Consider the following 17,233-nt stretch of genomic DNA (forward strand, 5'->3'; position numbering starts at 1 on the left):
CAAAAGAAACACTGCTGACATCTACCAGCTGCTTGAATTTGTTTTGCACACATGGCCAAAATGGAGCGTCAGTAAATCTTGAAAAAGCTAGTAGGTGTGTGTTTCTCACCACATAAAAGGTAATATATCCTAGATATGGAAATCCTATTAAACATGTTTCGCATGTAAAAACTAGAGTAACAACTAAAATAAAACTGCATTTACTTACAAAAGTGCTGCTCTAGCCAAATCATGTGGCATCAGTTCCTTATATCTGAGGAAAGAAAAGAAACAATTTAAACTAAAAGCCTAGAACATTAACAGTGTTTTCATTCTATTTGAAATACCTAGAGATACCATCTAATATGCTCCTGCAAATGCACTTCATGATCTAAGGCAGTCCAGCATTCCAAATGAAGCAATATTGTGACTACTCTTTGTCATCCTTCGCAATCTGGCGGGCCTGAACTCCTACTGAGCTGGCTAAGAATCTAACCAAGATGTGGCCCAGTATCTTATTGTTCATCATGACATATGTTACACGCTCTTTGAAACTAAACTCCATCTTCTCAGTTCTCTTTACTTCATTTTTTAAAATAGATTATTTTTCAACGTCCAAAGGGACCCGAGGGATGTATTAGGACTTTTTCGGAAACTTTTTGAAGTAATTTAAGGTCTACGACAGAACTGGAAAGACGGAACAGACATCCTGAATACCCTTTACCTGGCTTCCTCTAATGCTAGTATCTTATCCAACCATGATGCACCAGTCGACACTAAGAAATTGGTACTGCTACAACATTCACTAAGCTGCTAACTTTATCTGGATCTCACCAGTTTTTCTACTAATGCCTGCTTCCTGTTCTGTTCTAAGACCAAATCCATGTACTTAGTTGTCATGCCTTTGTTTCCTCCAATCTGTGACAGTTTCTCAGCCTTTCCTGGTCTTTGTGACCTTGACATTTGAAGACTAGGGTCATGGGTTTGGGGGAAGAATACGAGAGAAGTGAAGTGCCCTTCTCATTGCTTCATATCAGAACGTGCATGATAGCAACATGACTTATTACTAGTGAATCACTTGGTTAAAGCAGTATCTGCCAGTTTTCATCACTATTTTTCCCTTTCTGTACTCAAGTTGAGTATAGAAGTGAGTCACCAGTCTGGACCTCGCTCGAAGGGAGGAGAATTCAGCTCTACTTCCTACTGGAAGGAATAACAAAGGATTTGTGGACATGTTAAAAGCACCACAGTAATTAATAAATATTTAAGGGGAAAGAGTTGAGGCAACGCAAGTATCTCGTTTCTCAACATTTCTCACCTCCTAATTTTAGCATTCATTCATAGATCCTCCTGGCAGCAATTATTACTGTGGTGTTCCAATGGTGATTCATTTCTTTTCATCATTCCTTCTATATTTATTAGCTGAAATTCTTTGGTAAAGATGATGTGTCCCTTCTCTCTCATTTATGTATTTATTCAATTATTTATTTATTTATGTAAGATGGGACTCACATAAATATTTATTCTTTGGGTTATGATGTAATACTCTATTTTACTGGTCAAATTGTTCTAGCTTTCATCATTGGAAGTTATTTCAGATTGGTCCCTTGTCCTTTTCTCGTGTCATTTTTTTTTTTTTCTTAAAGCACTTCTTTACTTCCAGGCACTACAAAATGCTCCAGCCTCATCTTGTATTTTCTCTGGCTCAGCCCTGGTCATTCTTCTAGGCAGGCCTGGCTCCTTATACTGAAGAACCATATTTAGAAACCAAGCTCTGCATGCAAACTCTGTTTCAGTGTCAAAAATAAATTCCCTTTAAGTCAAAGATTAGGCCATTGGATTGAATAAGTTCATTCTACAAGTTCCTGAAAATCAAAACCTAAAAATCCAAAAATGTTTTTATTTTAACTCTGAATCACAGAAGAATTATCTGTAGTTTTCCAAATCTTTCAGAGGTAAAATGAGTTCCCTCAAATTTAGAACAGAATAATCTGGGGAAACACTGTGTGTCAATTTTAAAATGTCCAAACACTAAATTATCATTTTACAGTTAACACTCACATTCCTACACCTTTCTCTACAAGGACGATTAGCAGATTCCCAAATCCCACTGCTGGCATCCATTCCTACGAGTGCTTCCCAAATGCCCTCCCCTTTTAAGAACCTTGTCTTCCAAATAGCACTCAAGTTAAAAGCAAAGTTTCCTCAAACTGAACAGAAGAAGATCTTTTTCCACCTAGAAAATCATCTATTATATATAGAAGACCTATTTGTCACCTCAATCATAACATCAATCTCATGACTTGATTATTTGTCTTCTTTATAAATTCTTCTCGCTATATTATTTTGTCACTTTTGTTCTTTACATAAATATTACCTTGAAATTTTTTCCTCCTTTTCTACCAACTTTAATTTCTTATGTTATTCCAAGTTCATCTCTTCTCTGTACCACTAAGTTGCCCACGTACTTTGTCATCTCAGTCAGTTAAGATCCTGAATTAAACTAAAACACAACCCCAAACAACAAAAGGAACCCCATACCAATGTGCTGAATATCTCAAATCAAACTTTAGGCAAATACTAATTACCAAAGAGTTTAAATAACGTAAGTAAATGATATAGCTGAACATGTTCAAATTTCTTAATAACTAGTAAAACAGCTGGAAATAAATACCTACATAGTATATAAGCAACCCTTACAAAAAAAGAATCGTCTTCCTAGCCTAGAACTTTCTGCTCTTGACAGAACTTTCTTTTTCTACCCTGCTGCTGCGAAGTACGAGGCTCTCCTGTCCTCACTTTCCTGCTGCTACAGCTTGAGATTCTTACTTTTACTGCTTTTGTCAGTAGAGGAAAAGATTATAGAGAAAAATGGCTTTACGATGCTGAGACAAGAGGGTGAGTGAAGAATCTTCACCACCACTCACTTACAGCATTAATTCTGTAAGAAAATACTCTCTAGGTTCTAAACCATATGTTTAAAAAAGAACGTTTACTGTTTGTGTATGTACACACACACACAAAGGTATGCGTCTTTGACAAACACACTGCTCTGCACCTTGCTCTTTATACTTAACACATCCTCAGAAACTTTCTATATTAGTATATATTGATAGGCCTCACTCCTCTTAGCAGATGCCCAACATTCCCCAGGGCAGTAAGTTAGTGACTGCTTGTTCAAAATATGAGTATCAAAACAACCTAAACAAAACAGAACTAGTATTTCACTTAGTTTGAACCTAGTTACCAAAGCCCATTATCAGCTTTTGGACAGACTAGGCCCCACTTGGGGATACAAAGCAGCAGACAAGTCTAAGGAGAACAGCAGTTTGGTTCTGGGAGACTTCTGTGCTCATCTAGGATCATTCTGGTTCTATTTACTTGGGGTTGTGCTATGCTGGGATTTCGACCAGCCTGTCAACTGCAATTCTGATCAGGAAGCCAAAGCAATGAATTAAAGGCCCTTCTGAATACCCACTGGCCCACAGCCTCAGTATTCAAACTTCTGAACAAGGACAGAAACAAGGTACTTATCTCCAGACAAGGAAAGCATACCTCTGCTGGAACCAAGGCATCTGGATCCACACTAGGTTTTCAAAATTGGCTTGGTTCAATCTAAAACTATACTAGGCTTGTTCATGAGAAAGGATGAAAAACAAATTTTGCCATTTTATTTTAGCACTGGCCTGACTTATTCTGTATTAATTTCATAAAGAATGCTATGCGTCCATTAACCCACTAGCGACAGTATTACCGACTGGGTTACATTTGCAAAGACCACTTTCGAAAGTGTTGTAAAAGAAGAAATAAATAAAGTTATGTGTTCATTAACCGGATTTTAGTAATCATTTCACAATGTATACATGTGTGAAATCATCACATTGTATACCATAAAAAATCATGTCGTACAACCTAAATATATACAATTTTTATTTGCCAGTGATACCCTGAATAAAGCTGGAAAAGAAAAAAGAAAAAAAGAAGAGAACACAATCATTTAATACTTACGAAGTGCCCGACTGCAAAAATGGAATGCGAACACCCTCCACCACCACAATATTCCTTATATTGGGTTTGGCTAAGGTTTTCTTCGACTTGGTCTGGGCGGCTTTAAGGTAAAGTTCAAAGAACTATTAATTCAAATACATGAAGTCAGATGACTTTTTACATTTTCAAAAATAGACATTCTAAGAAGAATTACAACATTCAATGCCAAGCTGCATTTGCCACTTACCAAACCAGTTCAATTAAAAATTTTTAAAAAAGGCTAAGAAACTGACTAGCATTTACAAGTTTCCAAACGATATTTAAGGTAAATACAGAGATTATACCTAATAATGGTATATTCATTAGTGAGAGTATTCATGCCACTAACAAGATTGTTTCTTTTTATCAAGTGTTTGACAATCACATTGAGAGCAGCCAATGTGTCACAGGTCTTCCCTTAATATTAGAAGTCCCGGGGTGCCTGGATGGCTTAGTCCTGCAACTGAGAGCATGCAACTCTTGATATCAGGGTTGTTAAGTTTGAGCCCCACATTGGGTATAGAGATTACTTTAAAAAATAAAAATCTCAAAAAAAAAAAAAAAAAGGAGTCTCAATAAATGATATCTACTCTTCACATAGCTTAGTATTCTTGTTTTTTATGTAGAAATAAAAGCCATTTGGTTGGTGATTATCGCCATTCTGCAAAAACCTAGAATGCCTCCTGATTCTGTTTGACTCAATTTATATAGTTACTTTCCAACATCAAAAGAGCAACCTTCGTGCCAGTATAGGACCGGCACAAAAATAGACTCAGATCCCATGGAACACAACAGAGAGCCCAGAAATAAACCCATGCTTATATGGTCAATTAATCTATGACAATGGAGGCAAGAATATACAATGGGGAAAAGACAGTTTCTTCAACAAATGGTGTTGGGAAAATCAAACAGCGACATGCAAAAAATTGAAACTGGATTACTTTTTCTTACACCACACACAAAAATGAACTTTGATGAGTTAAAGACCTAAATGTGAGACCCAAAACCATGAAATTCCTAGAAGAGAGCACAAGAAGTAATTTCTTTGATATCGGCTATAGCGGTACGTTTCTAGATAGGTCTCCTGAGGCAAGGGAAACAAAAGCAAAAATAAACTATTGGGACTACATCAAAATCAAAAGTTTTTACACAGCAAAGGAAAACATCAACGAAACAAGGCAACTTACTGAATGGAAGAAGATATTTGCAAATGATATATCTGGTAAGAGGTTAATATCCAAAATATATAAAGAATTTATACAACTCAACACCAAAAAACCCAAATAATCTGATTAAAAATGATAGAGGGTCTGAACATTTTTCCAAAGAAGACATACAAATGGCCAACGGACACATGAAAAGATGCTCAACACCACTAATCATCAGGCAAATGCAAATCAAAACTACAATGAGATCACCTTACACCTGTCAGAATGGCTAAAATCAAAAAGACAAGAAATAACAAGTGTTAATGACGATGTGGAGAAAAAGGAACCCTTGTGCACTACTGGGAAAATCGCAAATTGGTGCAGCCACTGTGGAAAACATTATGGAGATTCTTCAAAAAATTAAAAACAGAAATACCGTATGATCTAGGGTCACCTGGGTGGCTCAGTCAGTTATGTGCCCAACTTCGGCTCAGGTCATGATCTCACGATTCATGAGTCTGAACCCTGCATCAGACTCTGTGCTGACAGCCTGGAGCCTAGAGCCTGCTTTGGATTCTGTATCTCCCTCTCTCTCTGCCCCTTGCCACTCACACTCTGTCTCTCTCTCAAAAATAAATAAGCAATGAAGAAAAGAAGAGAGAAGAAAAGAAAAAACACAAGACAAGACATACCATGTGACCTAGGAATTCCACTTCTGGGTACGTACCCAAAGAATACAAAAACACTAATTCAAAAAGATATACACACCCCTGTGTATACTGCAGCATTACTGAGAATAGCCAAAATACGGAAGCAACCCAAGCACCCACCCATAGATGAATGAATAAAGATGTGATGTGTACACACACATACACGCACTCAATCAAATATTACTCAGCCGTAAAAAAAGAATGATATCTTGGCATCTGTGACATGTATGAATGCCATGAATACCATGCTAGAGGGTATAATGCCAAGTGAAGTAAGTCAGAGAAAGACAAATACCATATTATTTCACTCATATGTGGAATTTAAGAAACAAAACGAATGAACAAAGAAGAGACAAACAAAAAACCAGACTCTTAAATACAGAGAACTGGTGGGTTGCCATAGGGGAGGTAGGTGGGGGAAATGGGTAAAGTAGACTAAAGGGATTGAGCATACACTTATCTTGATGAGCACTAAGTAGAGAACTGCCGAATCATCACCTTGCACACCTGACCCTAATATAACAGAGTTAATTATACTTCAATAAAAAAAGAGCAACCTTTCTCTAATTTTTTAATTAAAAAAAAAAAGAATACATGCTCGTGGTAAAGACACAAAAACAGAAACACACAACTCTAAAAGATGGAGAGTAAAACTAAAGTTCCCTCTTGATGCCCTCCCCTGTCCTATCATTTCCTTTGAAGGAGATACTGCTAATTTGGTGTATAACTTTCAAACTTTTTTCTCTTTGAAGTTACATACATGCATACACTTATGTGTTATGTACAGTCTTCTGACCTGACCACCCCTACTGATATCATAGAGAACTATTTATGATAAATATCCACAATCAACTTGAAGGCAACAGTGGTCAGAGCTAAGAACCATGATAAAATGGGGTACAGATTCCCCTGTCAGCTCTAACAGAGGTGTGCTGGTGCAGGACACAAAGGCACAGGGAGATCAGCAAGGAGACTCTGGCAGACTCAAGCATGTGGTGCTAAAAGCCAGGATACAGGCAGTATCAGCGTATGAATGGAAGGAAGGGACCTAGACAAGAGATTTTATCAAGGAAGATGAGGCATCCTGGTGACCAATCAGATATGGAAAGAAAGGACAACAGGATTATAAAGGAAGCTTAGAGACTAAGAAAACCTAACTATTCTACACAGAGTAACAACTGGTTTGGGAAGAAAAATGACTTCACTCCTAAATATGCTGACTTCGAAGTGACAGAGAGACACCCAGGTGGGTATGTCCGCTTGACGAGGTAAAGCTCTGAAGACAAATGGGGTGTAGATGGGAGACCCATGAAGTACTTGCGGTTCGGAACACGGAAGAACAAGAGGCAGGTTTGACAGCAGCAGCTCACCCATCCCCCCTCTAAAGGGAGCTGGGCAGCCACAGACACCTCATCCCTGAGCCCACGGCCAAAGCTGATTAGATTCCAGGTGGGTCCTGGACCACCAAAGGACAATCCAGAGAGTGGCCAGCCAGTAACCCATGTCACCTGCCTGAAAGTGATAAGCTGTGCCAGTCAGATTCTCTCTCTTAGGAATCTATGCAAAGAAGCATGAAGACAAATACTAATTAGTGGAAGCTGAAAGGATGCTGAGGGAAAACCAGGGCACTGGTAAACTGAAGTCACTTGTAAGCCAGTTATGGGGAAGCAAAAACCTTGAGTGAGCAAAGAAGCCAGCAGGCAGAGTGAAGAAGGATGTAAAGAAAGAAGAGAAAAGCCAGGAAAGAACACACCACATGTCCAGGAGAAGACAGCGTAGCTGGCCCCTAGGGCTTCCTGGTTCCTACCGCCTTCCCAGCTGCAGCACGCTCAAGCCCTCTTATCCTTCACTTGAGCAGGTCCATTACTCACAATTAAGGACTTGGATCTGTTGACCTCCCTACATTCAGAGGACAGGGGGAAGGTGTGGGACAGAAGGTGAACTTGAGAGACAGCAGGAGAGTCAGTAGAGATCAATGCCTGACAGCAAAAGCAGGAGAGAATCAAGGAGCACAAGATGGTCAAATGATTCAATACTCAAGGAGAATGAGGACTGGAAAGAGGCCATGAAATTGGAAGACGTGCAGATTACTCGTGACTGACCTTGGAGACAATAAAGAAATAAGGGGAAGTCAGATGACATGCCATCGTGTCCTTCCACTGACCACATGTCCCTTTTATACACTTCCAGATACAATTCAAATTCCTAACTCTTCTAATGAATTCCCGGCTTCACTAGGTTCCACCTCAACTCTCCCAAAGCATTTTCCCCTATTCAACACGTAACAAGAAGAGTGAGCCCCAGTCCCTCACACTGCTCGTGGGTTCATTTCAACCTCCCTGGCTTCATTCATGTACCCTCCCATCCGAGTGGCCTCTGCTAATTCTTACTTATCCCTCAAGGCTGGTTCACATTCCACCTCCTAGGAAACCTGTCCCTGATAACTAAGGTTACCTATGGTTCTTGCCTCTGAACTTCTGGCAACCTCTGGGGAAAAAATTGGCTATTCAAAACAATTTGGCATATTATAAAGCAATTAAACTAATGTTACAAGCCACATTTAAAAATAATATTTGCTACTCATTATGTACTGAAGTCACCCAACGGTCTCTCATTCTGTTTCTTGTGCACACTGGCTCCCAACCACATCAGAATTTTCTCAAAGGCTCCTTTTTATGTATTCCACAATGTATTCTAAGAAACTGAGTTGGGGATTAAAATATCTGGGTTCAAGTCCCTGCACTGCCAAAACTTTACTATTTGCTGAACTAGATGGCCTCAAAAGGCTCCTACACATTCTATATTTTATATATATAATTAAAGTCAAAGCAGATATGTGTTACATATCATCCCAGTGGTATACACACGTGTGTATACAGACACATAACATATAGATATAAACACTGAACCAGCCCATAATCTCCAGTCTGTCTAATGACTGAAAACACCAACAAATTCTGTATCCCTCTATTCTAAATCCTTCATCCTAAGAGTTCTGTCAAGCAAGGATATTCACGTGAGCTTCAAGAGGAGTAAGTTATAAAATTACTGCAACCTAAAACCTGTTCAGCATATGCCTCCCACCCCCACCCCACCCCCACCAGCTGGTCACATTCCTTTGTCTTATCATGTGCCTTCCTGCACACGATCATCATCAACAGAAATCACTTTATGGCACAAAAACAGACACTCAGATCAATGGAACAGAATAGAGAACCCAGAAATGGACCCACAAACGTATGGCCAACTAACCTTTGACAAAGCAGGAAAGAAGGGCCAATGGAATAAAGACAGTCTGTCTCTTCAGCAAATGGTGCTGGGAAAACCGGACAGCGACATGCAGAAAAATGAACCTGGACCACTTTCTTACACCATACCCAAAAATAAACTCAAAATGGATGAAAAGACCTAAATGTAAGATAGGAAGCCATCAAAATCCTAGAGGAGAAAACAGGCAAAAACCTCTTTGACCTTGGCCGCAGCAACTTCTTACTCAACACGTCTCCAGAGGCAAGGGAAACAAAAGCAAAAATGAACTACAGGGACCTCACCAAAATAAAAACCTTCTGCACAGCAAAGGAAACAATCAGCAAAACTAAAAGGCAACTGGCAGAATGGGAGAAGATATTTGCAAACGACACATCAGATAAAGGGTTAGTATCCAAAATCCATAAAGAACTTATCAAACTCAACACCCAAAAAACAAATAATCCAGTGAAGAAATGGGCAAAAGACAGGAATAGACACTTCTCCAAAGACACCCAGATGGCCAACTGACACAGGAAAAAAACACTCAACATCACTCATCATCAGGGAAGCACAAATCAAAACCACAATGAGATACCACCTCACACCTGTCAGAATGACTAACATTAACAACTGAGGCAACAGATGCTGGTGAGGATGCGGAGAAAGGGGATCTCTTCTGCGTTGCTGGTGGGAATGCAAGCTGGTGCAGCCGCTCTGGAAAACAGTACGGAGGTTCCTCAAAAAATTAAAAATAGAACTACCCTACGACCCAGCAATTGCACTATTAGGTATTTATCCAAGGGATATAGGTATGCTGTTTCAAAGGGACACATGCACCCCCATGTTTATAGCAGTGCTATCGACAATAGCCAAAGTATGGAAAGAGCCCAAATGTCCATCGATGGATGAATGGATAAAGATGTGGTATGGTGTAATACAATGGAGTATTACTCGGCAAACAAAAAGAATGAAATCTTGCCATTTGCAACTCCGTGGATGGAACTGGAGGGCATTATGCTAAGTGAAATTAGTCAGAGAAAGACAAAAATCATATGACTTCACTCATATGAGGACTTTAAGACACAGGACAGATGAACATAAGGGGAAGGGCAACAAAAATAATATAAAAACAGGGAAGGGGACAAAACAAAAGAGACTCATAAATATGGAGAACAAATCGAGGGTTGCTGGAGGGATGGTGAGAGGGGGGATGGGCTAAATGGGTCAGCAGCATTAAGGAATCTACTCCTGAAATCATCGCTTCACTATATACTAATTTGGATGTAAATTTTAAAAAATAAAAAATAAAGTTAAATTATAAAAAAAAAAGAAATCACTGTTAGACACCAGGGATGTAAAAAGGTTCAGGTCTCACAAGGGCTTGCAATACAGTTGTGGAGATAGAAACATGTATAAAGAAAAATAGTCTAAATGCTGGGTAAATGCTTTCCCTCTGTTGGTATTCGGTTTGACCTTCTCCCAGTTGGCAAGAATCAGGTCTATTTATGTGACTGCATAGCAAAGGCATCAGGGCAAACATCTGAATTAGGGAAAAGGTAAATGAGACAGAAAGGAATTATTCTTCATGAGACTAAAACAAATCAATACTCTAGCTAGACTTTAGAGGCTAGAAGAAATCTATTTGTTATATGACAACATTAAACTTCGCTAGATGGGATTAGGCAATAGACCTCTGAGGATATACTATATGTAAAATATAAAAATATCGGGGTGCCTGGCTGCTCAGCCAGTAGAGCATGCAACTCTTGATCTCAGGGTTATGAGTTCAAGCCCCATGTTGCGCAGGGATCCTGCTTTAAAAAAAATTTTTTAATTGTAAAAATATAGGGGTGCCTGGGTGGCTCAGTCATTTAAACATCCAACTCTTGGTTTTGGCTCAGGTCATGATCTCGTGGTTTTGTGGGTTCGCACCCCACGTGCGGCTCTGCACCAGCAGTATGGAGCCTGCTTGGGATTCTCTTTCTCCCTCTCTCTCTCTGTCCCTCCCCCACTCCTGCTGTCTGTCTCTCTCAAATAAATTAAAGAAAAAAAAAAAAACTTAAAAAAAATTTTTAAAAACTGTAAAAATATGTATGTATCTAAAAATACCATTTTTCACTTATATTGAGTTTAGTTTTCAAAGTGCTTTGAGATACCTTCATAACTATCTGAGACTCTAACAAGACTACAATTGTTATTCTTTTTTAGACAAAGAAATTAAAGCACAGGGAAGTAAAATGACCAGTTCAAGGTCACAGTGACTTGAGACAGAACTGGATGGAACAGAGTAAAGGTCTTCTGAATCCTGGCAAGATGCTTTTCTATTAAGCTATCGTCCAAGTAGAAATAGCATAATAAAACCAAAATCGTTAAATCATAGGTCAGTATAGGATCCGGGCAAAGAGAATAATGGCATGAACACGTCAGAGTGTTTTTAGCTCTGGTCAGTGAAGATACATACCTACAGCAGATTTACATACCTACACTGGGCTTACCAAGGGTCTACATGACCATATAAATTCAACACATTTCCCGACTAAACAACATTCTTTTATTAACAACTTCCCCAATCACCCCTATTTCAGGAATGGGTCCTCTCCCACATGTGGATTGACAGAGAAGCCCACATTATTCACCGCAAATGTAAAAAAGCGAACTTTGTCTCAAAATGTCTGTATCCTAATCATCTCCAGGACTGACAGCCGACTACACTGACCAGCAAGGTACACGGAACTGCCGTGAGTCCATCAGTAGCCTCCTGGCAACCCTACACCATGTAACGTTATTACTGGCTAGCCCTATATTGTTTTAATGTGAAGGCAATCGTGATGTTCCTGTTGCTCAGAAAAAAGAGAGAATTGGCAAATTAGTCTTGGTTTTTATTCATAATTCACAAATCTAGAATCTAACTTTTAAACCAGAAATGTTTATTTTATAAATTACTGTACCTGGGGCAGCTCGTAGCTGGGAGGAACAGCTTAGAGGTCTTAAAGCTGGAAGATAAAAACAGACTTTTACAAAAAGCAGAACAATTCCATGTCTGTGTAAGTTACTTATAAATCCAACTCTAATCTTAAAAAGAAAGAAGAAATACTTACAAAATCTGAGGGCCCATTTTGATGTACTGGGAAGACTTTTAAGCGTGTAAGTCAAGATGGAAGTCATTCTGAAATCTAAAAAGAGCAGACCAAAAATATATCCTGGGTTACTTGAACAATTTTGTGGCTTATAGTCTATGATCTCATCTTATCCATGGTGGCTATAAAGTACTATAAAATTACTGTATTACAAACTATCCTTCCTCTGATAATATAGCTACATTGACATGGCTTTCATAGTGTGTAAACCACTATTTTAAGCATTATTATTACACTCTTTGTAGGGACGAGAAAACTGAAGCACACAGGGACTGAGTGATTTGCCCAAAGATACACAGCAGGTAAGGGGCAGAGCTGGGATCTGAAGCCAGGCAGTCCAGCTCCAGAGGTTACATCCTTCTCTAGGGTCAAAGGAGTAGAGAGATTGCTGGACATGACCATGAAGCCACCAATGTTAATTTGTTGACTTTGAAGGTTATGCTGTGATTAGATATAATGCCTTGTGCAATGTTTGTATGTGAAGAAATGTACACTAAAGAATTTAGGAATGGTGTAGTGTCATGTCAACAACTTACTACCAACTGCTATAAGAAAAAAAAGGTCATGTATTGTACTTGCGACTTTTTTTTTAAGTTTATTTATTTTGTGTGTGTGTGAGAGAGAGCGAGAGACAGCGTGAGCGAGCTGGGGAAGGGCAGAGAGAGGAGAGACTCCCAAGCAGGCTCCTTGCTGTTAGCAAGGAGCCCAGTGCAGGGCTTGAACCCACAAATCCTGATCTGAACAAAAACCAAGAGCTGGAAGCTTAACGGAGCCACCCAGGTGCCCCTGCACTTGCTATTTTTAATAAGCTCGCTATTGTTTCAAAATAACAAAAAAAATGAAAAGACCCTACATATTAAAAATATTTAAAATACACTGCTTCCCTAAATTCTTCAAAAATGAATTCCTACAAATCAGTAAGAAAAATGGACAAAAGATATGCACACACTATTCATAAAAACAGAAATACAAATGGCTCTTAGATACATGAAGAGAAGTTACTAAGGGAAAGGCAAATTGAAACCATAGAGACAGAATATTTGACCTGTGAAACTGGCAAAGGCTGGAAGGTTTGATATACCGTGTGCTAAGAGTATGCACAAGCAGGAGCTCTCCATACTACTGTAGAGAGGGCAAACTGGGGCAATCCCTACAGAGGGCAATTTGGCAATTCACTGTCACAACTACAGTTGCCTAGAACTTTTGACCCAGCAATTCCACTTCCATGAATCTATTTCAAGGACGTTACCTACACACGAGACAGGATGCATTTCATTACTGCGTGTAACAGTGAAAGATTAGAAGAGTCAATAGGGAATTGGTTAAGTAAACCAAACAACAACCACCACCCAGTGAAATATTATGCAGCTATGAAAGATAAGGAAATGGTTATGTACCATATAGTATATTGGTAACCTATATTAAATGGAAAAAGTGTTGGGGCGCCTGGGTGGCGCAGTCGGTTAAGCGACCGACTTCAGCCAGGTCACGATCTCGCGGTCCGTGAGTTCGAGCCCCGCGTCAGGCTCTGGGCTGATGGCTCAGAGCCTGGAGCCTGTTTCCGATTCTGTGTCTCCCTCTCTCTCTGCCCCTCCCCCGTTCATGCTCTGTCTCCCTCTGTCCCAAAAATAAATAAAAACGTTGAAAAAAAAAATTAAATGGAAAAAGTGTAAAATAGGGGACAGCAGGTATTGTTCATGTTAAAAGGAGAAAAAATAATGTATGTTATTTCCTTGTATCTGTGTAAAAATATCCCTGAAAGTAGAAAAACACATTAAAAAGGAAGAAAACTGAGGAGCGCCTAGGTGGCTTAGTTGGTTAAGTGTCCGACTCTAGATTTCGGCTCAGGTCACGATCTCACGGTTCGTGAGTTCGCTGGGCACGGTTTGTGAGTGTCACTGCATTGACAGTGTGGAGCCTGCTTGGGATTCTCTCTCCCTCTTTCTCTGCCCCTCCCCACCTCTCTCTCTCTCAAAATAAGTAAATAAACCTAAAAAATAAAAAAAAGAGGAAAGGAAAGAAACTGAGTAAGTAGGGGGCAAGGTGTAAGGAAGACTTGTCATTTGTCTGTCTTTTGTAATTTCTCAATTTTGAAACATAATTAAAAAAAAAAAAAAAAAGCTGGTGAGATTTGCCTATGAAGACTGTGGTAGCCAGCCTCCAAGACGGCTCCCGATAACCTCCACCTTTTGGTATTCCCATCCTTGTACAGTTGCCTCCCACATCATACAGCAGGTGGCCCATGTAAACAAAAGAACACAACACAAGTGACTGTGTCATTTCTGAGATCAGGCTATAAGAAACACTGCAACTTTGCTCTTGGTCCTTCTGATCCCTCACTCCGGGGGGAAGCCAGCTGGCACATCTCGAACCAACACCTGTGAAAGGATTCACATGGTGAGGAACTGCCACCTCCTGCCAACCGTCACATGAGCTTGGACGTGGACCCTCAAGCAGAGGCAAGCTCTCAGATGATGACAGCTCTGGGCAACATTCTGATTGCAACCTCATGAGAAATTAAGTCAGAACCACCGAACTAAGTCACCCCCCAAAAACTGTATGAAATAATAAATTTTTGTTTTAATCTGCTAAATTTTGGGGTAATTTGTTACAAAAATACAATAGAAAATATAAAAGCCTTGTTTAACTTCTCTTGGGTCTTTACAGACTAAAAAGAGGATGCCCTATGACTTCAATAAAGAAAAAAAAAATCACATTTTTCCAGATATATGGATTGAAAAGAGATGAAGGAATCCAAACTCCAGGCTCACCAGCCTAGGGATGCTCAAAAGACTTTGGCCAGGGAGAGACAAACTGGCCCATGAGATGAGGACCACTGTTTCCAGAAGCTACCCATGATGCCACATGAGTCCTGGATACAAATTCTCTTAAGTTCATCTTAAGCATCATAAAAATAATCAAGCAAATGTCGATAAAGAAAAAGGAGTGGGTGTGGGGGACCTTGCTCCAATAGATACCAAAACTTTCTATAGAAATACCAGGAACTGGGGCACTTGGGTGGCTCAGTCAGTTAAGCATCCAACTTCAGCTCAGGTCATGATCTTGCTGTTCATGAGTTTGAGCCCTGCATCGGGCTCTGTGCTGACAGCTCAGAGCCTGGAGCCTGCTTCGGATTCTGTGTCTCCCCCTCCCCCACTCACGCTCTCTCTCTCAAAAAAAAAAATAAATAAACATTGGGGCGCCTGGGTGGCTCAGTCGGTTGAGCGGCCGACTTTGGCTCAGGTCACAATCTCGCGGTCCGTGAGTTCGAGCCCCACGTCAGGCTCTGTGCTGACAGCTCGGAGCCTGGAGCCTGTTTCAGATTCTGTGTCTCCCTCTCTCTGACCCTCCCCCATTCATGCTTTGTCTCTCTCTGTCTCAAAAATAAATAAACGTTAAAAAAATTTTAATAAAATAAAATAAAATAAACATTAAAAAATTAAAAAACAACACGAGGAACTAGTAGTGCAACACTGCCACAGGAGCCAATAAAACTAGTCAATAGAACAGAACGTAGCAAGTTCAGAAGCACACTCAAGTGCAAAAGAATTAAGTATGTAATAAAGATAACATTTCAAATAAACAAGAAAAAGATGAATTATTCAATGGATTTGTTGGGGGAAATGGCTAATCATTTGGAAAAAACTTTAGGTCCATAACTCATACATGCACAAATCAAGTCCAGACAGATTAACCTAATTGTTCATAAGTTAACTATAAAAGTACTAGAAAAAAGTGTCAGAGAATATTTTCGTAATCTTATATGGGGCAAGGCTTCCAACATATGCCATAAAATCCAGAAGGCATAAAGGAAAAGAGAAACTAATGGATATGATTAAATTAACATGTAAAGATCTACACAGCAAAAGATACTAAGAGAAAGTTAAAAGGCGAACAATAGATTCAGAAAAAATATTTGTAACACATAAAACAAAGGTTTAAGTAAAACAAAGGGTTAGTATCCATAATCCATAAAGAACTGTTACAAATGACAGAAAAAAGAGAAATAACATACAATGGAATCTGTGGTTTTCACCCAAATATCCATTTCACCCCGCTATGCAGTTGCCGTATGTCGTTTACATGGGATTGAATCCAGCCCAACTCCAGGGTTTAAACCAATTAGAATAATTTCATTTTCTTTGTCAAGATCATTGGTTCGGATAACCGAGGCCTAAAACAATTGTGCATGGTATTGACTTGACCGCTGGTATTGACTTAGGGATAATCTAGTAAGTCTGACATGCATATCTTCTGCCTGGAATTCTGGAATATAAATCTTTCCTTCTGCAGCTTGGCACAGCTACCACAGTTTGCAAACATGAAAAAAGTTAGCCTAAGCATAGAGAGCTGACCCCCAAAAGAGGACAGAGCCGAGACTTTCACAAAAGGAAACTAGAAAAAAGGAAAACTGCATCATATCTGAAGTCCATCCTCCCTTTGTGCTTTTCAGCTATCAGTCAGTAAATCCCCTTTAATAAGCCAAGCTGAGTTTAATTTTGTTCTTTGAAACTAAAAGCCTCCTTACTGATACACCACTAAAAAGACAAAAACAAATGAACAATTCACAGAAGTAAAAATGTCAAATAAACAAAATATTAAATGTTCAACCTCACTAACAATAAAAATATTTTTAAACAAATCAAACAAGGTATCATTGTGGGGTTGTAAGATTGGCAAAAATTAAAAATATGGTTAATACATAACTCTAGTAAGAACGGATCTATTTGAGCACTTCCATACACAGTGGGTAGTGGTGCCAACTGCTAAGGCCTTTTTGGCAGGCACTTTTTAGTCATCTGACAAAATCTGAATTGTGAATCCTCGAATTGGTCTTTAACCTGTAGAAATACTCAAGACGTATATGTAGCATACACAGATCTCTGGCCTACAGAAATAGTCAAGATGTTCATTGTAGCACCGTTTGCCTCAGTGGAACACTGGAACTAATGTAAAAGCACACCAGTAGGAAATGGTTAAATAC

At 39.3% G+C, this 17,233-nt stretch overlaps 1 protein-coding gene across 2 annotated transcripts in view; it reads right to left on the reverse strand.

The window, feature by feature from the left end:
- The window catches only part of HADHB (hydroxyacyl-CoA dehydrogenase trifunctional multienzyme complex subunit beta), a 41,579-nt gene that overhangs the window by 20,331 nt on the left and 4,015 nt on the right, over positions 1-17,233 (reverse strand). For both annotated transcript variants that reach the window (XM_043604363.1, XM_043604362.1), the window contains exons 2-5: positions 12,211-12,285; positions 12,061-12,105; positions 3,988-4,087; positions 209-253 (exon numbers count right to left, since the gene is read on the reverse strand). In XM_043604363.1, coding sequence (XP_043460298.1) covers positions 209-253; positions 3,988-4,087; positions 12,061-12,105; positions 12,211-12,277 — 257 coding nt within the window. In that variant the 5' untranslated portion in view covers positions 12,278-12,285. The remainder of the gene's footprint in view (positions 1-208; positions 254-3,987; positions 4,088-12,060; positions 12,106-12,210; positions 12,286-17,233) is intronic.

Source organism: Prionailurus bengalensis, chromosome A3 (genome assembly GCF_016509475.1).
Source record: "Prionailurus bengalensis isolate Pbe53 chromosome A3, Fcat_Pben_1.1_paternal_pri, whole genome shotgun sequence".
NCBI classification, from domain to species: domain Eukaryota; kingdom Metazoa; phylum Chordata; class Mammalia; order Carnivora; family Felidae; genus Prionailurus; species Prionailurus bengalensis.